The sequence below is a fragment of the Dermacentor silvarum genome, chromosome 8 (assembly GCF_013339745.2).
Source record: "Dermacentor silvarum isolate Dsil-2018 chromosome 8, BIME_Dsil_1.4, whole genome shotgun sequence".
Classification (NCBI taxonomy): domain Eukaryota; kingdom Metazoa; phylum Arthropoda; class Arachnida; order Ixodida; family Ixodidae; genus Dermacentor; species Dermacentor silvarum.
In genome coordinates this window covers 62,906,131-62,933,827 of record NC_051161.1, presented here as the reverse complement: position 1 = coordinate 62,933,827, position 27,697 = coordinate 62,906,131, and the positions used below count along the sequence as shown (strand labels likewise).

The 27,697-nt window shown below is 47.3% G+C and overlaps 1 protein-coding gene across 2 annotated transcripts in view; it reads left to right on the top strand.

Annotated features, from left to right (window-relative positions):
- The window catches only part of LOC119461323 (metabotropic glutamate receptor 5-like), a 390,655-nt gene that overhangs the window by 327,224 nt on the left and 35,734 nt on the right, over nt 1-27,697 (top strand). For both annotated transcript variants that reach the window (XM_037722591.2, XM_037722590.2), the window contains 4 exons: nt 9,593-9,839; nt 18,175-18,407; nt 19,782-20,025; nt 26,013-26,187. In XM_037722591.2, the coding sequence (XP_037578519.1) occupies nt 9,593-9,839; nt 18,175-18,407; nt 19,782-20,025; nt 26,013-26,187 (899 nt within the window). The remainder of the gene's footprint in view (nt 1-9,592; nt 9,840-18,174; nt 18,408-19,781; nt 20,026-26,012; nt 26,188-27,697) is intronic.

Sequence of the window (27,697 nt, the reverse complement as noted above, 5' to 3'; positions counted from 1 at the left end):
GCGGGCAGCGGCTTCAGTTTGAACCATGCCAGGCCGCGTTCTGCAATAGAGGCCGGTGGTTATTTCCTGAGCCGGTTTTTATTCGCTATATAGGCTGATCCGGCTTCTCGGAATTGCGTTACCGTGGCCACCTCTGCTTGCCATGACGCGTAAACGTTGCCGCACGGAGCCTGCCTCGCGTTGAGGTGTTTCTGACAGCAATATGCACGTTACCCGTTAAACCCTTTCCCCCTCTCCTCCCATTTCCACTCCGCGCACGCAGGTGAGGCTGTTGCAGGGGCGAGCAGTTTTCGGAAAATACGCCAATGGAACATGTTATCACCTAGAAAGGCGATAAATTCTTGCTTCGCCTTCAAACTTAAAAAAAAAAAAAGGTTTTAGGTGTCGAACCGCGTGTCGGCGCTTTAACTGGTTAAGCCGGTATAAGCCGATATAAATGGATTTCGATAGCTAATGATAAGCCAGGGCATACATGTATTATATGGCTGTTTCCGAGTTCCTGAAGCGTATTTTAGCGGAAAACATTAAATATTGACTCCATAAAAGTCATGATCGAAAGCCCGAGTAAGCTTTGGGTTCAAACCACTGCAGTGGGAAGTAATTCGGTTTAGTATACGCGAGACCATTTTTTTTCCTTCCGAACACATGAAAATGTGAGTGGTCCCTAATCACGCGTGCGCACCATGCAATACGGATCTTTATGAATTCAACAGGAACGCAAGATGCTTTTATGTGATTCGTATCCTTGCGGTCGTTGCGTTCTCTTCAGCACTATTGCGAAAAATAAACGCTAACATAGACATTCGCATAATCTGATCTCATTAGGGCACGAGAATGCATTAGCGGTGGTTTCCCTTTCTTGCTTATTTAGCAACTTGTATATTTTGGGCGCCTGTGTTTCATGTTTCGTCTTTTCAGCTACGTTGTTTATTTGCGTGCGCTCGCTTTAAAAGGGACGTCATCGTTGCCGCTCGAGTGCTCGGATTTTTGTCTACCAGAAAGGTCGGCATCGGCTTTTATACTAGCGATGCGGAAGTGTGTACTAAAAGCATCGGCAACTAGATGCTTCAAACAATCCGCAGCAGTTTTTGCGTGTGTGCAACGCCAAACATTCGAAATGTTATACCAAAGCCACACGCAAGTGCTGTTGCCGTCAAACTGATGACGTAGAGTTAAGCTTGTTTCTTTTTCACATTACTGCGATCGAAATCGATAGCTGTTGGCACTCTCGAGTCGTTCTAATGTACATCGAAAGAGCGGTGTTTCAGACACGTGTCTCCCCATCGCCCGATCGGTTATTCCTGCCTCGCTTTCAGGACCAAGTGCAAGACCTCGCCGATTCCGATTTCGATTCGAGAAAATGAAATGCGATACATCCTTTGTCCCCCCAGCCCCCTGTACCCTCACTTCCTGCCACGACCCTTTTCTCCCGACCCCCATTACGCATTTTTCCCCCACTCTTCTGCTCTCCCAATGCTCTTTCCCAGGTACAACGGCCGAGATGTCGTTGCATCGTCGACATTCAACTTTCCCTTCCTTCTTATTTCTCGTTTGTCCCGGCTTCCTTTTTTCTCCCCACCTCGCCCTCCGTCTGCCGCAAAAAGCCACCACGCTGCTCGGTTTACGAGCTTGCGCGTCAGAAAATAGTTCCGTATGGCCAGACGCCGCCTTTTCTCATTCTCCAAAGCCGATTCTTTGGCAACCCTTTTACTCCTTCGCACGTTTTTCTCTCGGCTGCACATCCTATAGGCACCGTCTCTTCACGTTCCGTTTCGTTCCTACCCCATTCATTTTCCTCTTTTTTTTTCTGATCACGTGATTCCTTGCTTGTAGCACATACCTTTCCGCGCTTCTCCGCAAGAAGCAAGAGCTTCCCAGCGCGACACGGCGCTCCTCGCATTTTTCCACACCCTGCAGTCGCCGAAGCACACACATCGAAACGCACACCAAGTGCCGCTGTTTCTGTTTCGCTGGCGACGTCGTCTCCGTCATCTCGGCAGATTCTGTTTTACCACACCCGCTTTGTACTCGGGTCACGGCCGATGCTCCCGACCAGAGACGCCGAAATCCTCCGGTTCCCATAAGATGCTGCCGCTTTCTCTTTTTTTTTTTCTTCGCACCCTGACTGCAATGAAAACTGTTCGCGAAAGAAAGCTACTCGGAGGATGTTGGCGGGCACGACGTTTCTCTAACATTCGATGTTGCTATTTTTCGTTGTCTCCTGCCGACCCCTTCGCGATGTTTGCTTGGCACTCGACACATGTCCGGTGTGGCTCGCTCCTTCTTCGTGCGTTTCTTCGTTTGTTAGCGAATTACTTTGCAAACACGTTATTTGGCCCTCACCACTGCTTTATTCTTCCGTTTTTATTTCTTTATTTTTTTTGTCTACTTGTGGAGGCGGCCGGGGAGGTCATTATTTGACCACGTGACGCGGCGTAACCTAACCGCAGTACGTGCGATGCGACGTAAGAAGTGCACCGTCGATTTGATTTACTTTTCTTTTACTTTTTTGCCACAATGAAATAATGGGCCTCGGGGTGGGGCTTAAGACTACAATAACTGCTTTTCTTTTGCTCGTAGTTCTTCAGTTTAGCTGGAAAAGCTCTCCGCTCGATCAGTGAGACTCGTTAAGATGATGCTTGCTACAATGTAGCAGATGGTCGAAAAAAAAAGAAAAAAAAAACTCAAGAAGAATAGTCTCTTTGAAAGACGTACTTTCCCCTTGTTTATAACTTCGCGGGATACGTAGACTTCCCTCATATTAGCGAGTTCGCTGGTTGTACAGCACTTTCTGGTGAGAATAGATTAATACCGTAAAAAACGATAAATAATTGCATGGGATAAAACACGGTCAATACAAGGCTTGCAAGCATTCTCGACCCAGACAACTGTAGGCGCATAATGCATGACCAGCTGACAATGCGCTCGTGTGCCACAGAGCTTCTTGTTCCTAGCATTCTGCGGCTACGTATTGTCTGAACGCATTGTCAGAAACGTTGTTTGAAAGAGTCTGCCGTGCTTATTGCTGTATCCTTCGCATGAGCTAAACAGGCTCGATGAACTGGATGACCTCCAGAAAGGATGGATTTTTATATACCCACATCGAAACCGTGAAGTAATGGCAGTGGTGTCTTCATCTTACGGATATGTTGGCAAGCAGGACACGGTGAAGACCATTGTTGTGACGATGCTGCTGCTGTCGGGGTGGTATTCATCCGCGCTATAAATAACGTCATTGGCGACCCAAGGTTGGTGGTTAAATACAGGCTACAACATTACCAGAACATTAAAGATGGCGAAGGCAAGTAACCAACGTAGGAAGCTTAATGTTCGTAAGAACCGTTTGTTACAGTCCCACCGCTTTCGTTTGCACTGCGAATTCGATCCCAAATGGCTGATGCTTGTTCTTACCAAAGTTACAACGGCACCAACTGGTTTGTGAGCATGCCTTTCCTCGCCCCACGCACCCGGCTTCCCCTATACTATAGTTTCGGATTTCCAGAATTTAAGGATAACACGTCGATAACACTGAGGAGCTGCGGTCAACGACGTATACAACAAATCGTGGTCGCTCACGAAACAGGACCCATGCTGATTTTTTAGGATAACGCAGAAAAAAAAAAAAACAAAAAAACTGAAGGTGCTAACGGGAAACATGTCTAAACATTTGTTTGCTGTCGCATGTCTTGTGACTGATCCTATCAAGGGCACATTCTAGGCTGCGCAAGGCATGTTTTAATTGTTGTCGAGCTCTGTAGTGTGATGCTGTAATGAGGCCGGCGATACGCTAAAATTGTCGATTTGGCTACCGGTCTTAGCCACCTAGATGTCTACTTTTCTCTCCTTTATTCTCCTTCTCAAGACATCTGGACGCGCTAATCATGCTGTAACTAGATGTTGTTGTCGTTGGTGGTCATTCAAAGACGTTAAACTCATATTTCCAGAGGAAGTTATAGTGGTTGCCAGCCACTGTCCGATCAAAGATATTTACCGCAAGAATTTCTTGAAAAATATTCTTGGAAATGTCTCGAAACATGTGAATAATATGAACGCTTGCAAAGAAATGACTTTCTCTCAACGTTAACTCTTGCGCGGATGCGTACGTATCTTCTCGAGCATTCGAGAACGTGCGAGATAATTAAGCGACGTGTTGACCTTGCCTCTTGCGAAACCTGTATGCAGTGGCTACAGAGAGAGGTAAAAAATGTACGCCCAACATTTCCCTTTCAATAGCGCCAAGGACGGCGAATGAATCAGCGACCTCCTTTTACGCGAACTCTCACGTGCGTCAGCTAATAACATCCCCAAACGCGCTCACTAGCTCCATCCGTATCACTTACTTGCACATTGTAGCATTCATGGGCTTAGTCAATAGTCATAACGCATCAATAAAATGCGCGAAGCGACTGATTGTTTACGCAGCGCATTCTCATCTGTCAATCGCCCCATCTTCTATAGCAGCCCCAAGCAATAAAGCTCTACATATTATTATTTCTTTTTGCACGCCAGGAGCAAGATTACGGGATATCGCTCTTCCTTCCCAACGCGCACTTAGCTCTACACGGACTAATGGTTCTTCGAGCTTGATGCCATCGTCGGATTGGTCTCGTAATAAAACCGTTATTGGGCGGCGTAGGACGGGGATGGTATTTTCGCGAAGGCGCTGTTCCTGCGCCCTGCCGCGTCCTTGATCCTGCAAGAGACGAAAGCCAGGCGACGACGGCGGCCCTGCCAATTCTTTATGGGCGATATTGCATGCAGATACGGGTGTATACGTAACAAACACAAGACGTACTGCAAGGACGCGGCGATTCCCGCGGTCTTTATTATTTCCGCCATGTCAACAAGGCTAGCCTTTCTTCCGGCGACATTTCTATTCGCGCGAAAAAAAAAAAAAAAAAGCGCGCGATTCCCGGAGCTCATTTGTCGGGTGCGGGATAAATCCGCGGGATGGCAGCGGCGACCGAATTCGCAGTATGCGCGTTTCCGTTGACGACGTTGACGCGTTCGCTTCGTTTTGCCGATGCAGAAGAAGCTATAGACTAACAAGAAACGAAAGTGCGGCTTGTTATGTTTCAGTATGTTTATATTCTGTTCTGTTTTTCTTATTAAGAAACGACTGAGTGAGAGAGAAAAAGAGAGAGAGAGAGAGAGCGAACAGAATTTAGCAGCCGTCCCGCAGTCTTTTTCGTCAGCAGATTGTCGTTTAGGATAGGAAATGCTGACTCAGAAAAAAAAAGAGAGGCCACTGTGGGGTGACGAGCGTTAGGCGTGTGCCTAACGCCTTCGAGATTCTCCACACTCCCGTTCTATATAGTTTTCCTTTCTTCCGCGTCTTTTTGATCTTGTTGCTTGGCGAGTGTCATACGGAGTCATCGTCGCAAGCTTCAAACTTTAGGAACCGGCCTTTGTTTAGCCTCCTTGTCCCGCCTTATTCTTTGTGTGCGTCGTGCTGACAATCGTCCTTCTTCCTTTTTGCCGGCGTGCCATTCTTGAAGTCCTTCTCTTCCGAACTCCATTATCCCTGCGTGCTGCGGGACTGTAGAAGAAAGACTTTAGCGACGCCGCCACCACCACCGACTCTGCTATTGGGCGTGTCCAAAGTAAAGAGGTCCAGTCGGACTCGCCTAGGCCTTTTGTTGCTCCGGGACAGCCGGGCTGTACTTTTTCAGAAATGGTGGCCGCCCTCATTCGGTCTTTTACAATCTTTCGCTTCTTTCTCTGCTCGAGGCTCATCGTTTACTCATCGAGGTACCTTTGACTTTCCGGAATCTTCCAAATTGTCAACGGAATAAAATACAGTTATTGCGGTTGGCTTGCTACCTCCTCGCCTTTGGCATGTTTCCCTCGAGTGAACTTTTTTTTTTGTATCTGCTTGAACGCTCAAATGCTTCATTGAGAAAATAAACTCGTTGCACGCCTTCTTTCCTAATGTTTGACCTGATTAACCAATCGTCTGCACTTTTAAATAGCCACGAAATTCAGAAAGACGAACTTGATGACTAATCAGTTGAACAATTCATTAACCTACGTGTAGATGGAAACTTATGCTGCCGGCGTTGTGCGTACGTTGTTGCTCGTGCAATTTTTTTTTATTTTCACTATGAACTTTGATAGGTGAGCGAGTTAAAACGAACTTGCGCCTGTAAGCTGCGCGACGGACGGAACACAACTGAAGAAAATGAGCTCAGGCTTCCTATACTAAGTTTTCCATACAAAGTCGTTGCAGCTGACATTGACAGAAACGTGCATGATCACACAAACACGTATAATCAGCGGCAAGTACAATCGAAGGGGCGGTTCAGGTCAAAAGTTGAGGATACTTCAAGCAAGAACAATGGGTGGACGGCCAAGATATCTAGCCACCGTAACTCCCTCTACAGCGCAGAAATGACAGGGCGAAGCCAGAGGGTACGACAGTTGGCACTGTGTGTCGCCCACGAGGCAACGCGTCTACCCTAAAACGGTGTCCCTAGACGCACTCAGGCGGCGCTTTTACAGTGGCTCGAACAAGCCGTCCGGACAGGGCACCAGCTAAGGATATATCCTCCATTTCGCGAGATGTCTGCACTTTAGAAGAGTCGACATTTGGGCGAGTTGGTACTGGCTAAACATCTTGAACGAGCAGCGAAAGAACGACTAAGACAAAAAGCATGAACGACACAGGACAGTCTACACTTTTATAGGTGGAGCATCTCACCTTCATCCCACCACGCCGCACTTCTGGAAAAAAAGTCGTCTGCTTTCTGTGAAGGAACTTCTGCCACGACAGCCAACTAGAAGAATGGCTGCGTCACGTCTGGCAAAGCGCATCTTTGTGCCTCTAAAGGTGTCCGTTCCCAAAAAGCTTAACACCCACGACGTTTTTCGTTTTCAATTTTTTTTATTGGTTGCCATACCCTTCGTACGTGTACTGCAATGCTGGCTCACTGAACGGCCGCTTCTTGGGGTTGGCGCAAAGCAACCGAACGATCAAGCCAGCCGCGATCGGAGCAGACTCCAAAAGGCGCGGCGACGCGAGGACCGAAAAAAAAAAAAATAACAAAGCGACAACCGCACCGCTACACCAGGACAGCACACACACCTCCACCAAAGAGCCGCTAAATAATATCAGAAAGAAAAGGAGGGGGATCGTTTAATGGACCGACGGTGGCTGTCTTTTCTGGCCCGGAGCCAACCGCCGTTACTGATGGAAGCGGAGAGGGCGAGGGTTGGGCTAGGGGCGCGCGAAGCTACGAAAACCGAGCGTCGTCGACAGCCCGGGCCCTCTCGCTGTCTAAACTCGAGGGGGAAAAATGAAAGTCGGTACAGTGGCACAGAGATATAGCGTGGCCGAACGCTTTTCCCGTCTTTCCGCTTTGGCGACCACGACTGCGGCATCCACATCTTCCTCCTCGCCGGTCAGCCCACAAATCACAGCCGTGTGTGTCATCGAGCGCTTCCGCGAGATGCGCAGCGGTGTAGGAGAGCTGTACTACATACGCGATATATCGAGCGATCCGGTGCGCTGTTGCACGACTGACTGTGCGGCTGTCGCTTGTGGACTTTATTATTTCGTTGGCGGCTCGCTGCTGCTGGAGATCTCAGCGTTATTTTTTTTTATTGTTGAAGCCAATATAGGCGACGTGCGTGGGAGGACCATGGTGTGTGTGTAAAACGAAAAAAAAAGAAGAAAACAAATGTCCTAGAAGAAGGCTGTTTTCTCACCGAGTATACGCTCAGGAAGAAAGCGGAAGCAGTCAAAACGCCGCTTAAAACATCACGAGTTCCGGTGAACCCAGCAAATCGACCCCTAGCTACCCCTTCTGCCATCAAGGGGATGATTCCGCGGACGCATATACAAACATCAGACGTCTTCATGCCGCACAAGCCAAAGTCAGCACGCAAGGCGTACACGGCCTACAGACATTGCTGAACGGCGCCTCATATATGACACACACCTCTCTCACATCTGGGAGGCTGGTTTGGACTTCCTGCTGTGAACAGACGAGCGTGGGGATGTTTTCCCCCATACCATCACAGGCCTTGAAGCCATGCAATCAACAAAGACGTTTTTACTTTCAAAATATCACAAAACGGTTTATGCCCGTCAATAGCACTAATAGATCACAAGGCACTGAAATTAAGCGACACAAATCACCACTGGTCAGCCAGGTTCAGATCGCTGCGGATCGGCCACTGAGTCCAGGGAAGCGTCTATTGATAATCTAGAAGGCACAGCGCCTTAGTAACCGCGGTTGAACGCGATTGGGTGAAACGCCGCGGGCGACGCTCTGATGTCACGCCGTGATGCTTATTGCCTTCGCGGGTCGCCAACGATAGCTTAGGTTAGGTTAGGTTAGCGCAAAAGGCCTTAGGTGGCGCGGCGTGCTCTCACTGCAAATGGCGTCGAGCGGCGCCGCGGCGTTCGTTCGTTCGAATCTCGTTCAACCCCGCGGTTGCTAAGGCGCTGTGCCTTCTAGATATTCAATATATGCGTCCGCGAATGGCCCATGCACCTGGGATCCGTGTCTTTGACAGCTGCAGGTGGCGGTGTTGCTTCGCTGTGTTCAGGGGGCGTTAGGTGTCTATACGCTCCACTCAGATTTCGCGTGTGTGGGTTTGTAAGAGGCAGCGGCAGAGATTAAAAACGGGAGAGATTGCAGTCGTCGCTCGAGGCACTTTGCGTGTATTTGCGGGCTTCTTCTATGCTTGGAAAAACACTTTCATGTAGCACGTATTGAGCAACAGAAAGCTGTATCGGGAGTTTTTCATGTCGCTCTACAATTTTCTCATCGAGACTTTTCATCTAATTATAATATTTGAGAAGTTGATTAATTAATTAAGACTAAATATGTAATTAGGAGGAATGCAAGAAATAATCTGAGTATCTCTAAGCGATGGAAAACAGCATTACCTTGGTTCTGTCCAGCCCTGCGGCACTTGCAGATTTTTATTGTTTGGCTCAGGTTACGTGGAACACCCGATACAGGGTGTTTATATTTTCACGTCTTATATTTTCGCTTCTTGTATCACTTATATTTTCAACAAATATTTAACTTCTTTTCATGATCATGATCACCATCATCATCATCAGCCTATATTTATGTCCACTGCAGGACGAAGGCCTCTCCTTGCGATCTCCAGTTACCCCTGTCTTGCGCTAGCTGATTCCAACTTGGGCCTGCGAATTTCCTAACTTCATCACCCCACTTACTTTTCTGCCATCCTTGGCTGCGCTTTCCTTCTCTTGGCACCCATTCTGTAACGCTAATGGTCCACCGCTTACTTGTCGATTAACTGTTGCGTTGCATCATAAAAAGGTCATGTAATGCGTAGGTAGACCCTACGCATTACATGACCTTTTCATGATGCAACGCAACAATTACAAGAGGTCAATATCCGTAATCAATTAGGTTTTGTAATTATCACGACTGGCATTATGTGACCTAAATATTCGTGCCACAGGTCCAACACTTTCCCAGCAAGGCTTGCGTCATGTTTTCAGAAAAATATATAAATTTGGAGGCCTTAAGGCCACTTAGACATAGTCCGTGACTGAAGTTTGCCTGTGCACTATGGTGATGTTCTGTTTCCCCTTCGTTTCGCGCAGGCAACTACGGCTACAACGGCATCGACGAGTTCACCAGCCGCGCCAAGGACGCCGGAATCTGCGTGGCCAACTCGCACGCCATTCCGACGGACGCGGACGACGAGGACTACGATTCGGTGGTGCGCAGCATCGACAAGTTCGGCACGGCCCGCGTGGTGGTCTGCTTCTGCGAAGGGTTCACCGTGCAGGCGCTCATCAACGCCACCGCCAGGCTAAGGGTCGCCGGGAAATACATCTTCTTCGGCAGGTGAGTCGAATCGCACCAATACACGGGGCACGCTTTCAGACTGGAGAAGCTTTAATGGCAGTAAGGTGGAGAGGTCGGCCTGTGTGGCGTGACTTGGCCTGCTCATTTCACGTTGGCGAAAGAGTCTGGCAGAGCGACAGAGGCATTGTAGGAAGATGAAGGTACTGTAGAGATGATGATAGCAGCTGCTGTCATCATCATCATCATGCAAGGGCTCCAGAACAGCAAATTCTTATAAGGTTTGCCTTCCAACGCTTGCCAGTGCAGATGTCAGTGTCTGCGGCCCTCGCAAGTAGTAAGGCCAGTCCCCAAGATATATATATATCCCGCAGTCTCTCAGGCACGTGGCAGTATTCGCAGTTCGGGCGGTTCGAGAAGAAATAATTGATATTGAATGGATTTTACCTCCCAGTAGTGCAGCTTTATAACGGGGGCCGACGCATTACTTCGAGCAACGCATTACTTCGAGCAGTTGGGCTGCTTTATAACGTGCATCCACTTTCCTCCAATTGTAGGACAACAAGAAATGGACTGTTTTATTCGGACATTTTTCGTTGCAATCGACAAGTACGCGCACCAGAGCTCTTATTCTCAACCTTTACGAACAAGCAATTGAGGCCAAGTCAATACAAACTTTCGCATAAATGATTATCAAAAGCCTTGAGAGTTAGCACCACCTGACAATGCAAGTCACGGTTCAAATACGAACGCACGGTTATTTTTCTGTGATAGAGAATGTCTGGGCTTACATTCAGAAAAATTAGAAACGACCCTAATCCTTGACTTAGGTGTCTACTAGTGTCACTCGCACCTCAGCGTTGTTGTACATGGGCGTATTGTTTAGGTTAACTTTGTATTTTCATTGTGTACACAACACTTGGCCCGACATACTCGTCGTCTACTTCCATGGCGAACGGAACGGGCGGGAAACCAAACTCGGAGGTGCGAGCGAACGGAACTGGCGGGAAACCGCCACGCACAAAGGAGCGGGAAAGGGAGCGAAGGAGGGCGAGGAGGGGGCGACGCGTAGCCCTTCCTTACCCGCACCTTACGCACCTTACGCGACCCTCCGCCGCTGATGTGAGAGCATGTAACCGGCGCGCAGCTGGCGCGCTCGAGCTAGCGACGGAGCAGGTGCGCGCCGGGAGAAGAGAAACGAGAGAGGCGGGAGTGACGTCACCCCTCCACTGCGTTAGGCAGGCGTTTACTCTGCGTCAGGTGGTGTGCAGATCTAATTAGATTGTTTTATTGCGATAACAATTATATGGACACTTCAACCGGATTTCTGCCGTTGGCGTCGCCGCTGCCGTCGCCGTGACGTTCCGTATAGATTCCAAGGCCGATAAAACCGTCGCCGCGCGCCGTACGCGCGAGTGAAAGCTCGCGGCGGACGCGCGCTATCACGGAGAGCGAACGCACGGCGGAAAGCAAACGCGACCGTCGCGCGAAAGGCCATGGGGGTGTGGGAGGGAGGGAGGCGGGGCGACGCTGTGCTGCTTCACCAAATGCCTATCTTGCAACCGGGCGCAAGGGGAACTGGCCACTCAATCTCCCACGCGAAAGCGAGAAAGCGGGAAGGCAGCGCAGGAGGGAGGGGGGGGGCAGCGTCTCCTCTGCCAACAACTTCTCCTCCGCACTTTGCCCGGCGCTGGCGGTCACCCGCACCGTCTCTTATCTCCACAAGGCTCTGACCTTTGTATGCGCTGTGCATTCGCTGCTCAGTTCGCAGCAGGCGCGAACAATTCGCCTGCTGCGGCGGCTGCGCTTGCTGCCAGCGTTTTGACAGTCGTTGTCTGCGGTCATTCGGTGTGAACTCTTCTTGTTTGCTTGTGCGCGCTGACACCACGCTTGTTAATTCAATTAGTCCAAATGTGTCCAAGTTTATGCAGCCGATAAAACTACTATCCCTAGTCCGAATAGCTCTCTACTAATTTTCTATCGAATTGATGGATGGCCTTTCGGGTGGAACTGCGACATTTTTTATTTTAATTAGTAATGAGTGGGTACCCATGGTTTAAGTGTTACGCCACTGATGACGTCACTTATTGTTTTGGAGTTTCACAGGAACCTGTACTGATGCGTTTGGTATCTAAAGTGTACGATTGTGTGCATTTGTGTACGGTAATTAGACCTTTGCTAATTGTTTCTGATTATTCCTGACACTTAATTAACTCTTTACTGTACTAAACATGTGTTCTGATGTCATAGCTATCATCAACCTTAAGTAGAACTATCGGTATCTACCTGCTTTTCTTTTTCTATGATTTATTTTTAATTTAGTGCCACCTCTGTGACAAACCGGAAGTCGGTAAACGGGGACGGTCTTATTACTGCTCCCTCACGCATCTGCAGCGTGCATCTCATTTAAAGTGATCTTTATTGAGATTTATCGAACCAATGTGTTCGACATTTATCTCCCGAACAAACAACAGAGACCTTCCAAGGCAGACATCAAGTAAACTAATAGAAATATAAGAAAAACTGTGGTGCAGCACAGAGAGCCGGTATGGGCTACTCTAAATAGCCATACATATATTCCGTGCGTCGAATATATTTAAGTATGCTGACTTTCAGGGAGTGACATTTATTATTATTATTATTTCTTTTTTTAAGACACAGAGATGAATTATGGAGTCTTGCTGGAAGATACCTTGTCTTGCTCCTACTGAAAAAAAAATTCTTGTTTCTTTTTGGCGCCTCCCATTTTATTTAAAGTTTTTTTTTACCCTCTTCCTCTTTCATCACAGCCGCCCTGACATCTGTTGGCCGCCTTTGCGCTCTCCGGTCGTCTGACATTTCTTGAATGTGAAAATCCTCTCTTTCACGACCCGCTCGTCTGTCTCGAGATATTTTCTCTTCGGCGTGAAGATGCCAGTGTACACAAGCCAACGAAAGGCAAATAAATCGATGCCCCCCTCTGTGCAATCGTACAGGTTGCCGGGTATGGCGTCCAGTGCCTCCTAAATGCCACCGCGCTTCGCGTGTGACGCGGAGGGCGTGTGTTTGTCCCGAAGGATGAGCTGTGTGCGCGGATCAGTTCTAGATTTTCAATATGTGCCAGAGAGCCGAAATTTCCAAGAACTAGTCTCCTCGTCCTCTGAGTTGCGTGGTTCTTACGTAGTTGACTTGATAGAACTTTTCTTTTTTCCTCTTTGCCTTCATAAAGCCCCCCCGAAAATGGCGTCCTACTCTGTTACTTCGTTTATTTTCTTTCTGTAGAGCGTCTGTCTCCATCCTATTCGTCCGTTTTTTTTATATCGCGATACTTTCATTTGGTGTGTATGTGCGTATTTCCCTCGTGAGTATTTGGGACAGGTGTCATTAGGTGTCCGAAGGCCTTCGGTCTGGCTCATTATTTCCGGTCCAACAATGCCGCACAAAGAGGTGACCATAAACAAACGAACAAACACGCAAGCAAGCAAATAAGTAAGCAGGCAAGCAAGCAAGCAAGCAAGCAAGCAAACAAGCAAGGAAGCAAGCAAGCAAGCTAGCGAAAATTTTAGATTAGATTTTAGGATCTTACGTGCCAAAACCTCGATATGATTATGAGGCACGGCTCAATGGGAGACTCGGGGATGAATTTTTATCACCTGGGACGGTATTTATCATGCTCGTATACTTTGATTTAGGTGCACGATAAAGATAACATGTACCTAAGTTTAAGTATCGAGCGTTCTTGCTCTTCGCCCCCATTGAAATGCAGTCGCCGTGGCAGGAGCAAGCTAGCAAGAAAGCAAGGAAGCAAACAGACAAACAAAACCACGCGCCAATTCACAAGATTAAATTATCACACTGGCTTTCACACGTAACACATATATATCCTTTTTTTTTTTTTAGAGCGTAGCTCTTAGGCGCCTGTTCCTGCCGCTAGCGTCGTCGTCAGGCGTTGTCCCTGGCCGTAACCGAGCGAACGAGCACAGCGGAGGATGAATGAGCGAACGCGGAGCGCGGATGAAAGACGGCGGGAGCGAAGAGAGCGCGACGAGAAAGCGGAGAGAGAGGGTGCAGCGGAAGCATGAGGAGGAAAGCGGAGGAGGAGAGAATGGCGAGAGGGTGAGGGGAAAGCGATGTGCCGGTGGCGCCAGGCACATGCGGCGAGCGTGGAAACAAAGTGCTGGCGTGCGCTTCGGACCCACTACGCATGCGCCACTTCACCTGCGCTGTCACCACTAGAGAATGTTCTTCGCGCGAGCCACGCAATCCCGTGTTCACGCTTTCTTTCCGAACAATGAGTGACGCAACCGGTGGAAATGCTTCGTCTGCCGCTGTTGCTAAACGAGCTGCCCGACCGAGGCTCAGATATCGCGAATTCAAAATTGGGAGGACGCTTAAGCTTCGCTTTTAAGAGTGGATCGCGATAGCATTCAAAAATGCCTGACTGCTACTCATGGTTCCCGACGAGTGCAGCTTATGCAGCCGTATACTGGTTACTGGCAAACACTGGCGGCGGACGCTATGCACGTAGGCGAGCTTTCTGGTGGAAACTTGGCCTCTTGCGTGGGCCGATCCCGGAGATAGTGCAAAACCACGCCAAAGAAATTACATAATTTTTAGGTTTCCGTATTTATTTCGCACTTTTAATATTTCAGTCTGAGGAGATTTAACATGAAAGGCATGCGCGGTGGGTGTTTTGTTTTATGACATTTGTTTGTGGATTGCCATTCTCAAAATTCCGAGGAATAGCTTTTCCAAGAATGCAAGACAAGGTATGAGCAACATTAATAATAGAATGGTGTGGCATACCTAAACGTGGCTGGGGATGATTTTCTCGGCCGCGGGCGCCAATGCCGACGCCGACACCGCATCTTCTGCGACACGGGGCCATAAACGCTATCGCGTTAAAACACCTAGACAGCTGTGCTCTAAATTCGCATTAGGAAGTATCGTAATCGTTGGTAATCTTTTTTCTGGTGCCGAAGATGATTAGTACTCGCTACACCACGGTGTTCAGCGCCCTTGCTAACAGTCTTCGGTCATTCCTTTGACGACTCATAACTTCCGAGCGCGCTCATCTTTCGCTGCCATACTTCAGCCTGTTTGCTTCACTACAGCTGTTTAGTTAGATACCGCGTGGCGTCAGTTCGCGTGCTGTCGTTTTCGATTGCTTTGTTTCATAATCGTGCCACTGCCGCGGCTTTCTGTTACGTGCTTCGAATGTGCATGGACGTGTATTGTCGCCACAGTAGCGATGATGTCGAAACCTTTCATTCCAACGCGGCTGGCGACAGCCGTACAGCAAATGTGCCCTCGGCATCTACCCGCCGCGCATTCGAGCTGGGCATGTGTGCGGAAGCGCTGTTAGAACCAGAAACGAACGTAACGTCAGAAGCCCTAGCTTCCCCCATCAATAATTCACAACGCCAACAGAGCCACTCCAGGACACGTGCCGTCCACCATAAATGATGACAGGAGCCGACGGCCATTCGCTTTTGCTTTGATCTGATATCAAGCTATTTTGATATTCCCATTGCGTGCTTTCATAGTTTCCCTACACTTGTACGTGCTTGGTTCGGTTGGTAATGTCAGGGAATTGAGGGGGAGGGGGGTTTGCAACATGTTTTCCGCGCTTTATTCATTTCCTTCTGTGTGTCCTGTATCTCGCGCTATTTGATTTAACTTCATGAGGTATAAACCAGCACAAGTTAGCATTCTGTTGTCATTAACTAAGCCGTTCTTATTTTTTTCTCTTTGAAGTTTTTAGACAGTTCTTTTGTCATCTATTATAATGCCTCGTTAACATTCTGTTCACCGGAATTTACACAAAAAGCCTTGCAGTGTGTATTTCGTAGATTGCACCTCAACATTGACATCTGAAACCTGAAGCTGCTCCGTTTCACAGTGCGTTCATCAAAAGCCTTCGCCAGGAATAGGCAGCCGCGGGAGGCGGTGTTGCTCTGATTAAAATATTGGACTTTTCTATTTTTACCACTGGATATCTGTCAGCGGTATTTGAACCTGCGGCTTCCCGTTATCAAGACGCGTCACCCCAACTTCCAACAAACATCTGGGCCGGCACTCAGAAAAAAAAGAAGTGATGTTACTAAGAAGAATTTACAAAGAGGAAATGCCAACTAATCCTGATGCTATATCCCACCCGCCCCAGTGGCTCAGTCAGCTAAGGATTTGCACGGCTGAGCACGAGATCGCGGGATCGAATCCCGGCCGTGGCGGCCACGTTTCGATGGAGGCGAAATGCAAAAATGCCCGTGTGCTTGCGTTGTAGTGCACGTTAAAGAACCCCAGGTGGTCGAAGTTAATCCAGAGCCTACGGCGTGCCTCATGATCAGATGGTGGTTTTGGCACGCAAGAACCCATAATTTAATTGTGCTCTCCTCTCCTTCTTTGAAATGAATTATTTCACACACGCGCACGCACGAACACACACACACGTACGTACTTTGTTATGCCTGTCCATCCTCGTATAGCAAGAAGTTTTCCTGGATTTCCAGCACTGTGTTTTTTTTTTAAATTCCTCTCGTTTGTGGGACATGAGCTTCTTAGCCCCTTCAATCATGGTGTTTCACAATCAGTCATGCAGATGCAACAGACGTCTGAATGTTCCAACTCGTGATGACAAGAAAAACATCTTAGATATTGCGCTATATGTAAAACTGAACGCAGCCAAAAACGATTTCATAAGTCGCTGTAGTATACGGAGCGTGGTGCAAAACAAAGATGCAAATTTTATGAGGTGGACTACAAGGTCTGGCAAGAAGTTCGGCGAGTTTCTCTGTATCACTGCTGTTAATCCGTGTTCTTTCTTCCATCAGAAGGCCCTCAACTCAATAATAACTAGCGCATCTACTTGTAGCAAGTACTTCATTTGTTTCATAACATAGCGCGTCACCAATAGGTTAATATGTGCTATCATTTAATTGTTGTAATGTTTAAGGCTGGTCAGATGTGGCTTAACTATTCATGCTACAGGTCTCCAATTCTTTTTGCAAAGTTGACGCCGTGTTTCCAGATATATATATAAATTCAGAGGCTTGCGAAACAGTCAGTCATAATTTATGACTGAAGGGGTTAGAATCGGTCTACTCTGTCAGGATGGGCCAACTTGGGCAGTCATGCTCTTTCATGTAATACACGAAATGTGGTTTGCGAAAGATTGTTTTACCAGAAGGAAAGCGCTTGCTTTGTACGAACAAGCAAGTTCGGCAATGCTGTTTGCCGCTTAAAAATGCTAAACTAAGCATACGATGCAATAAAGTTCCTGGGGATAGGATGTTATTCTACTTTAGAAATTAGGATACTAGATCGATACATACCACGAGAACGATGGAAATGCTTAGAGAAAAAAAAATTGCGGGTACGATGTTCAAGCTTTCTTATGTCTTAGTGTAATTGCACAAGTAGTTAGGGTGGGTAAGTTGTTTTTTGTACATTGTCAGTTTCGTTTTATATGCTTGAGTCAATAACTTTCAATCACTACGCACGTATATATAACTTTCAATACATAAGTACGCATTTGTGCAAGTCCACCCGGAAATACATGGTAGTGCTCAAGATTCTTCATACTGAACGTCCGTATTATTTAAGCGCATAAATAGGCTAGCACACGTAGCGCTTTTCATTGACTATTTGCCGGAGAAGAAGTGAGCAATAAATTTTCTTGTGTGCTGTGTGCATACGGGCACTTCTAAAGTGTTCATTTTTTTTTTCAAGTTGGAGAATTTGGGCAACTGTTGTAAGGACTGGTCTGTAAAACTATGCATATATACTTCTGCTCTTTCTCTGCGAGTGAACTTTATTAACAGCGGAGCTGTTTAAGCCGGGCGTAATCTGTCAACCGCGAACAGAAAATGGGGGTCGATCCTGTCGGTTGTGCAGAAAGGGTCCAAGCGCGATAGCACATACCCCGGTGAACTAACGATGCTGCGCCTGGCTAAGTCTAGCATGGTTGGGACTACCTAAGCTTAGTCAGTCATCGATAGCCAATCGATAGCCAATCAATAGCTAATCGACAATAGATCAATAATCAATAAATTCCGGAAAATGCTGGGGATGACTTGGTATTGCTCAGCCTAGCCCAAATACGTTGCCAATACCTTGCGATAGCCAATCGATAGCCAATCAATAGCTTATTGATAATTGAACAATAATCAATAAATTTCGGGAAATGCTGGGGATGACTTGGTAGTGCTTAGCCTAGCCCAAAAGCCAAGAATAGCGATGTGCCCACCAGCTCCGCTGTCTCTTTAGCCAGTGCAAGCTACGCTAATGTATATTAGTAAAGAAAAAAGGACTTCCCTCTCTCCTCTCTCTATCTCTTGGCGATTTGAGAAGGTGCGTGCATGGCTGATCACCCTTATCTTTGCTTGTCATCCCGCAGCGATGGCTGGTCTGACCGCCAGGACGTGGTGAAGAACCAAGAGAAAGCGTCCGTGGGGAGCCTCTCCATCCGCTTCCACGCAAACTACGATCACGACTTCGACCGCTACTACTTCGGCCTGAACCCGTTCAGCAACGTGCGCAATCCTTGGTTCAAGGAATTCTGGGAAGTGCGCTTCAACTGCTCCCTAGGCGTCGGTCCGGGCTCAGCACGCTACAACCGCACGTGCACCGGTGAGATAGAGCAAAACTCGTGACCCTATCCTCAGAGAGACGCTTTCCTCTGCATAGTTAGTGTAAGGAAAAAGGAGGTTGATGATGCTAGATGTATACGGTCGGGTCTAGCGAACGCCCCCTAGATTGCAGGTCTGTGCACTCTGCTTTGTGACGCCATGCTACTTGAACTGAAATTGAATTTCCATTGCCAAGCCTGGCGTGACTAAAGCGGTGACGTTGAAATCAGCGCTGCTAACTCGGGAGCACCCTCACTATGTAGCATCACATCATGAATCGGAGTGAACAGGCCTTGTGCTATCTATGCAGTTTTGGTCTAGCCAACGCCTCCTTGATAGCAGGCCTGTGCACTCTGCTTTATGACGTCATGCTATTTCGACTGAAATTTCCACTGTAAAGCTCGGCGTGACGAAATTGGTGACGTCAAAATCACCACGGCTTACTCGGGAGCATCCATATTAGATTATATGGCAGTCGGGCAAGGTAACATGACGTCATGGATCGATGTGCACAGGCTTTGTGCTATCTAGGAGGCATTGGGCTAGCTTTGCGGAGGCATGCCGGCAATTGCTGGGCCCGAGCACCCTCATTTAAAGTTCGGGGATAAACATGCCGCAGAGTTTATCACAGCGTAACCCTCTGCTCTCAGCATAGACATTACAGCGCGAGATGACAGCTCCGCTAACTTTACCAATGGCTAGCTGGCGCGAGATTCGAATAAACAACCATGACAATCATGACTTCTGGTTCTGAGTTTTATATATTGTATCAGTAGTCAGCTATTGAAGCAGAATGCAAAAGTCACTCCACCAGCCGCGGGCACACGGCTGTGACATTAGACAGACGGTTTCTCACCTGAAATGCCTACAGATAATAATAACAGAGCCTTTTTGAACTGTCAGTAATAGTGTTCTGCATTTAGAAATGAATTTGGAGCAAACAGCACTCAGTGTTTGGTCTTTCCCAGTGATGCCTTGCATGAACGGAGCATCACGAAGACCCTGACATCTTTGTCTTGGCAGATAATCGAGAACAGCCTTCTGGGACTCGGAGACATCACACGCACATAATAACTTTTCAAGTCGGCTTTTATTAATGACTGGCACGTTACGAACGTGAAAAAAAAAAAAAAACATGTGTCATGGTTAGTAAAGAAAGCAGCATCTCAATGTACGAGCACAATGTAACTTTTTCCACGTGTTTGTTGTGGTAGAAACCGCTTTTCGTTACGTTTATGATTGCGTCACGGTCTTCCTTTGCCGTTGCCGTCATACTGATCGTCAACCTACTCGCCCACGGTTTGAGCTCAATAGAATGATTTCTTTATTGTGCATCACCTCAACACTGTAATTCTCACTTTGTCCCACGTTCCAGGCAAGGAAGACCTTCGGGAAGGCCACAAGCAGGACACCAAAGTGGAGTTCGTCAAGAAATCCATCTACACCATGGCATACGGCCTTCACAACATGCATCGCGACCTTTGCCCCAACACCTCCGGCGTTTGTCCAGCCATGGTGCCCGTCAACGGCTCCGTCTTTTTGCAGTACCTCATGAACGCCACCTTCGCTTGGAACAACGAGACTGTCTTTTTCCACGAGAACGGAGACCCACCGGGGCGGTGAGCGATGCTGTGAAACATTATCTCGATGCTTTCTAAAAAACTATACTACATTACAACTATGTATCGGAGATCCAGTGGGCCTTGTATTGGAGGTACCGGCTAATCTTGTAATCAAAGCTTGGAAACACCGATAGCAATTAAAAAAAAAACGAACTGTCTGCAATAAAAAAAGAAAGGTAAAACTATACATCCCATAAGCCCCACATCCTGCAATTCGATATGATACATAGGAATGTGCGGATCTTTGTATACAATCCAATATTTCCATCCGAAATAATATTCTTCCACATCTAAATAAATAAAAAAATAATAGGAATGCGTAAAGCTTGCTTTGTTGCAATACAGATATGCAAATTGCATAGCCAACTTGAAGGACAACAAGGGCATTTATTGGGCGAATTGATGATTCAACATCTTGGATATGCAGTGCCAACTGAGGCGACTGCAAGAAAGTAAGTTAAGAAAATACGTGGTTTTAGTGCCTGAACTAAAACTTTTTATTGAAGAAACGCACATGTATAAAGAACCACAGGCACAACGTGAAAGTGTAGCGGTGTGTCTAGTGAAGCCATTTACATGTACTGGCAACCGCAGGGCCTCACCAAAGGTAGCTGAATGTTAAATTAATCAACGAACATGTTTTATTTGCATGTAGCTGCTGCAAGAAGAAATGAAAGCGGCGTATTAATCTAAAATGTATTTTGTCATTGCTATTTATTATTTGATTTGTTGTTGCGTATAATCAAATGAGGAAAAAATCACTTCTCCGCAACGTGAGTACGCAGAAAAAATTATTGATACTTATCGTACTATAGAATTGTGGAAAACAATTAATGTCGATATTTAAAGATAATATATTGATCGTGAATAAAATACGATGCCCAGTAGCAGTGAAAAAGAAAAAGAAACAAGGACGCCTGTCGACAAACTTTCATTCAATGCTGCGCCAAATTCACTTTGCTCGCAGTGCACGCATTGGAAGCACTGCTATGCAAGCGCGCATTGGGAGTCAACAAAAGCATGCTCGATCAATTTATCAGCCTTATCAAACAGATATTCAGTTCTTGCTTACAAAAGTTTTTCCATTGTTGTCCGCGTTTGAGCCACCATACGTGTACATTAGCATAAAGAACATCCAAATCTTTGTGAAAACATTCAGGTGGTCTTCCCACATAGATTCGGGGGTGAAAATTTTGTGTGAAATAGGGGCGTGTCAAAACAAACTAGCCAGTGTACTAAGAAAGCCACTGAGATACAACGTAGCATGGAGTCAAGAAGTTATGAGAGCGTAAACAAAACAAAGTTTCTTTTTTTGCGTCAATTCTCCTGACACAGAATTAGATCTGAAAAGTTTACTGCTATACTTTGTTCATCCTTGAAACTATTGTCGTGCATGTAGTAGTGCTTGAACATATTGCGCGAAAGAAATACAGAAAAGAAAGGAGTCAGCACGGATGGTGACATTGAAGTTCTCTCTGGCGTCATACGTTTAAACTCACTTCAAATAATTTATTCATTTCGCCCTCAGGGCCAAAGGCATTACAGAGGAGAGTGGGTAAGAAATACAAACAGAAAAAAAAATGCAGGGGGAAATAATAATAATAACAAAATTGGGGCAGATTCACACTAGTGGTGCGAAGTCTGAGCAAACAGCGAAGCGGGTGGCCCTTCCCTAGCTCTATCTCGGTTCGGCCAAGCTTTTGCGAAGTTATGCTTCGAGGCTCGGCTACGTTTCGCGCAAGATCACCCCGGAATCATCGACAGCCCAAGGAGCAACGAACACTCGGCCATTGAAGTATCTTGACGCTTCTGGACGCTCAGGCGCTTTTACTCGGTTTCGTGGGCTCGTACCTCCGGATCTTCTGCGAATCGCCGACGTTTCGCCACCGCTTCGGTGGCGTGATACTAGGGATCGGACCGAAGACGTCTCATTCGCTCTCAAGTAACGGCGCGGCGGCTTTCGCGCCGCGCTTCCTCTTCTTCGGGAGTGACGCTCTTCTTCAGCCGCCCCCATCTTCGCGGTGATAGGCTAGGCGCGGAGACGGCGAGGCTTTGCTGTCGCCACCGCGGCGACGCGGAGCTATATATCCCGTGGGTCGGCGCAGTGACGTCACGGCTTAGCTCCGCCTCTGCGCAGCCGCGCCAGCCACCCCACACGGCGAGGTGACGTCATGGCTCGGCAAAGCTAAGGCGAAGCGATGTGGTGCGCGCGATGTCGTCACGGCTCACGCAGCTGTGGCGAGGCTCGGTGCGGTCGGCGCAGCTGGGGCGAAACGTTGCTAGGCGACGCATAGTGACGTCATTGCCAGGCGGAGGTTTTGTGGCATACACTCGACGGACCATCCTCGAGCTTAAACACCTTCGCTAGATCATATGTGCCATTGGACCCTTTCTGCACTACCGCCAGGATCGGCCCACATTTTCTGTCAACACGAAACGGACTTGCGAAAAGCTTAACAGCTCCGCTGTAAAAATCAAGTAACACGTTAGTATACAATGCTGGATAGTGCATCGCACGAACGTTGATTGCCATCATTATATGCTATGTCAGCGGGAAGATGGTTCCACTCAATTGCTGTGCGTGCTCGCACTGTGTTACCTTTGATCGAACGCAGTTATTCGTTGATTACAAAAACAACAACATTGCTTTATATAAGAAAAAACAATTATTTTGGGTAAATTATGCATAGTTTACTTGCAGAAGAAGATATCTAATTAGCGAAATATGGAACGCCACGGGCTGACGCCGCCACTTCAGTGCTTCATGCACAGGAGTACGAAATAAACGGAGCCTAGGTCACGACATTTGATTTTTTTTTCTGCTAACAAAATATTCATATCACTAAAGTAGAGCCGAGAAAGTTCCAGAAAAACAAAAAGAAAGCGCTAGGCCCGACCTAATGCCTACCTTCAGTGTCTAGTTGCGAGACATTCCAGCCTTCGAGCTGATCTCAAGTGCAGCGTAACGACCAGTTAAAGGTTTCTCACTGAACCAGGAATGTCAGGAAGATCGAGGAAACAAATAAATGAATCCGAAACCCCGTCTCAGAAGCAGGAAGAGAAAGTTCTCGAGGAGTAAGCCAGAATGATGGCCACTTTGCCGCACGTCAACCCCATTCTATGCTTGTCCGCCGTCCGTGACTAATTACGGCACCGTGTCGTTACTTCCAGACGCGCCATTTCCTGAGCCGAGATCACATACATACAAACACATACCTGCATTGTGCGCCCACCTTTTGTTTTTCGGCGGCTTCTCGCTGCCTATTTACGCTTGGTGCACCTGTGCTTGCATTGTCTTTGTGCAGCGGGATTCTTGAGCCTTGTTCTTTTAGCACCATGTCCTACTCTGTCCGCGTATCTGACGGCACACTGGCTGCTCAAGAGAAAACGAAAGTGAAAACCGTATAGTCGCATGGCCGTTTCCTAGAAATATTGTCTTTCTTCAGTGTCTTCACTTGCTGTGTGTTGCTGCCAGCCCGTAAGTTGACTTCTTCCGTCATAAATCCAGAGGTGAAGCCAAAGGTCGAGAGTCTCTGGGTAACAATGTTTACTTCTTTTCGCGGCAGCTTCAAATACTTGCGACAAGCGAATGCGCGTAGAAGCGTGGACAAAAAAAAATCCTGTTTTGTTCCACTTCCATGGAACCTAATAATCGGTGGCTGCTATCTTGGACAATGCTTCGGCAGCTGCCGCATTGTAATGTTCTGTCTGCCTCGCCAGTTCGGTACAGTCGGCGTCATTTTGGTGGTAATCGCTAGAGTGCTGGCTCCTCTCCTTGCTTTGGGTCGCGAAAACACATGGCGGCAAATAGAATGAGCACGAGAAGATCGCTGAATTCATGCTTTCGTTACCGTTGTTTCTAATACAACATCTTAGCTTTCGACCATTTTCGCAGTTAATGACGATGTTTGTAAAAAAAATGTTTGTAAAAGTCCTAATTCCTCGAAATTTTCACGTTGAGGAATCCAATGTGGAATGCCCAAGTTGTGAGTGGCACAAAACTTGAAGCGCTCAATTCCATCCCTTCCGATGCAAGTGCTTGAGACAAGCTCGGACGAATCTAAAGCATTTGCGATAAAAACTCAGAATTCTTCACAGTTTTTGCACGGCACCTTCCTTCTAAACATGCACTGTCATGCCTCTGAGTGCAACTTGCAAGCTATGGCGAGCAATTTAGAAGGTCATTGATTTATTCAAAGAGTTCACGGTTCAAAAGCATAACTTGGGCTACAGGAGGACGCTTAGTACATCGATGTCTTTGAACCATTTTGTTTGGTCCACCTGGTGTTCTTTACGATGTACCAAAAGAGCGGTTCACGAACGTTTTTACTTCGCGCCCGGGCCCCCATAAAATGCAGCAGACGCTCCTGGGAGTCGAACCTGAGACCTAGTGCTCCGAAGCAGTACGCCATCACCGCTTGGCTAGCACGACAGGTCGTGTTATGTAAGCTTTTCTGAAATATCGATGTTCGCCAAACAATAAAGGGATGCAGAAAGCAGTCGAACCTAAGGCAATAACAACGGCGGAACGCCGCCACTTTTGTACCAGGGCCACCATGCCAGTCATTAAATGGTACGAAACATCATAGAATGCAGTATCTTATCTCGCCCTCCGCTTATCGCTCCTGAATTTCAAGCACGAAAACCAATGTTTCCTAGTTTCTTTTCTATGTTTAAGCAATTTTCGTGCACATCAATATTTCACACTTGACTTACTCCCCTAACTTAACTACAACAGAACCTAAGTCATTCTGCGCGCCTCATGTTTCATTGTTTATAACTAGCGAACACAGAGTTAATCGGGTAGGAAGAAAGCTATATTTTATCACTAACCAGTCGTTATTGCTAGCGAAAGAAGAAAGTGTCCGAGGAGGCGACGTACTTTTCTTTTACCGAAAGCGAACGCGACAGCACAGGGGAACCAAATGTCGCGCATTCGTTTCCACGAAGGCGCACTCACTGGAGCGGGCGTGAGTCGACTCGGCTTCCGAAAAAATTTCGCCCGGCTGTCGTTTGCTAGTAATGAAACGCCGGCGGCATAACCGTCACGGATGGTTCGCAAGAACACTCTGCACTGACTATGGTTTCCCCAAGGCAAAAACAAACTAATCTACTTCGGAGATGTTTTGCCTCAATCGTCGACGCCATGTGTTGAGCCAGAGCCACAGACGGCGGGGGGTTTACGCGCGTCCTTCGAGCCACTTCGCAGCCATCTTGTGCTTTTCAGTTGCTACCGCCAGCTGGAGAATAGCGCTGTTTTCAATTCGTTTAACTCTTCAGCTTCCTGCGCATTTCGCGGCGTAGTTAGGGCCGGCTGCTATGGACTTTTTCATGAAGGCAAAACACCGCCTTTGACGCGTTCATCACGCCAAATTTTAGCAGTCTTTATATCATGGTTAACTTATTTGTATTTTCATCCTTTTCTTCCGCGTCACGTTCGATTTTCTTTTTATAGTTTTTCTTTTGTAGGAAAAATGTTTTTTTTTTAGCAATCGCCTGTCACAGCAACTCTGACTACAAGGGAACTGGTAACTTGATTGCCGCCCACTTTTTTTTTTTTTTTTTCACTGAGAGTCGCCTTGACGGTACGCGTGATAACGACGTAGTACTGCAGACTAATGCAAGCAAACCTAATCCGGTGCCTGTTCTTGTTGGTATATTAGCGTTAGCCATCGCTTAGAATGACCAATACAGATTCTTAATAAAGGCGTCTTCAGCAATACGGTTTGTCGCCACATTGCGTGAATTCTAATCGAATTAGCGTCGACGTTCATCGTGAGATGTATTCTGCCACAAGTTATTATTCGAGATCAGTCGTAGGCAATAAATTACACATGCCTTCAAACTCTACGCATGTTTGCACACACATCTGTGGGCACATTGCAAGGTACGAGTAGCGAATGGATCTGCGATAGAACGATAATTCCTGTGGGGTGTCATTTCAGTGCGTGTAACTGATCACTCTTCCGCGTTCGTTGATGCAGGTATGACCTGATGAACTACCAACAACTGGGTGAGCACCACTACGATTACGTACAGGTTGGTTCGTGGGTCAACGGTGAGCTCACCATGACCGGCGACGTGCAATGGCACCAAGCACAACGAAAGACGCCGCCCGTCTCCATATGCTCGCTACCCTGCGAGAAAGGAAAGGTCAAGGTACGTTGTTCGGTCACGGGCCCCGCGATGCTTTTTATTGAAATGACGGTAAAACAAGGCTACCTCGTCACCTCGCAATATTGACGTCTACCCATTTTCACGTAACAACGTCGTTCTCAGCCACAGACCTTCTGCAGCGATGTTACGTGAGGTCGACGGGATTCTGCTAACTTTTTTTTTGCCGGTATGGGGAACATCTGACAAATGAATGACATTCTGTGACGCATACGAGTCTGGTTACCGAAACCGTGACACCGAATGAAGGCGACATAAGCATCGCTTTCATGTTCTTCGAAATGACGGTGGAAGTGACGACCAGTAGGCTTATAAGCTGAGCCTGAGCATCTTTCTAGCGCCGGCCTGCTCGTCAATTGCAATGTCACTCCGGCATATTACCAAGCGTACAAATAGCCTCTGTGTCTTGAAGAAAATAACATGGACTCGTGACACTTCCTTTTACCTGCCATGGTACAATAGTGGCTATGGCATTGCGCTATGGAGATCGAGGTGGCGGGCTCGACCCCGGCCGTGGTGGGCGCTTTTATTCTGTAGCTTCTCAAGAAATCTTCCCACTGAAAGACCACCGTGCACTTATTTTGTTGTTGCCTTTGCTGGCAACGTCGCTGCAGTCTGTAGCCACTGCACGCAACGCATTTCCCCACTGGAAATTTGCGCTTTAATCTGATTCGCGTGAGCAGTCAGGTTGACTCAGCCGTAGTGACGTCGCGAGACTCGCATTGTTTAGAAACACAATAGCGCAAACGAGTTTGGTCAGAACGTCCCTATACACGCCGTTTTAAAACGACTCAGAGAGGATGCTAATCACTCAAACTGCGTAACGATCAGCAGGGACGCGCAGCCGCGTAAATAGAATGCTTTTCGACAGGTGCTCTTAACGGCCTTCCCTGAACAGCAGAGCAGAACGGGTCATTCTCAAAAGTGGCACTTATTTTAGAGTACTACCATCAGGCACAGTTTGTAATTTTTGTGGCTCGTTTCCGTCGTGAAGTGTTTGTCGATGACCGCTCTTGTGCTCGGGAATTCGCTAATAACGACCTCGTTAGCCCATTTCTCAAGATGCGTTTGAAAGATCTCGTGTGAGATCTGCTTCTTTATTTGCTTCTATTTGTTAACCTCTCAGCTCAGCTAACGCAAAGCAGCACAGCCGATGGCGCTGATCATTTTGTACACCCACTTTTCAACGTCTTCAAAAAGAGTTTTACTTTTAGTTGAAGTGAACCTTTTCTCTGCACAGCTTTGATCCGTACCTTTATTTTTATGCGACAGTTTTGTTCATATGCTTGTCCTTTTTTGTATTGCTGTGTGTTAAACATTGCCGGAGTCCTTAATTCGCAAATTCTCGCTCGGAGTGAGAGTTGCTGTAGTTTTAGCAATGTGTCTACAATACAACGCTTTCGATCTTTGAAAAGCGTCTCCATTACACAGGGTGACAATTTGGTCTTGTGCGGCAAGTAGGAACACACTCATGTTACCACGCAGATACAGACAC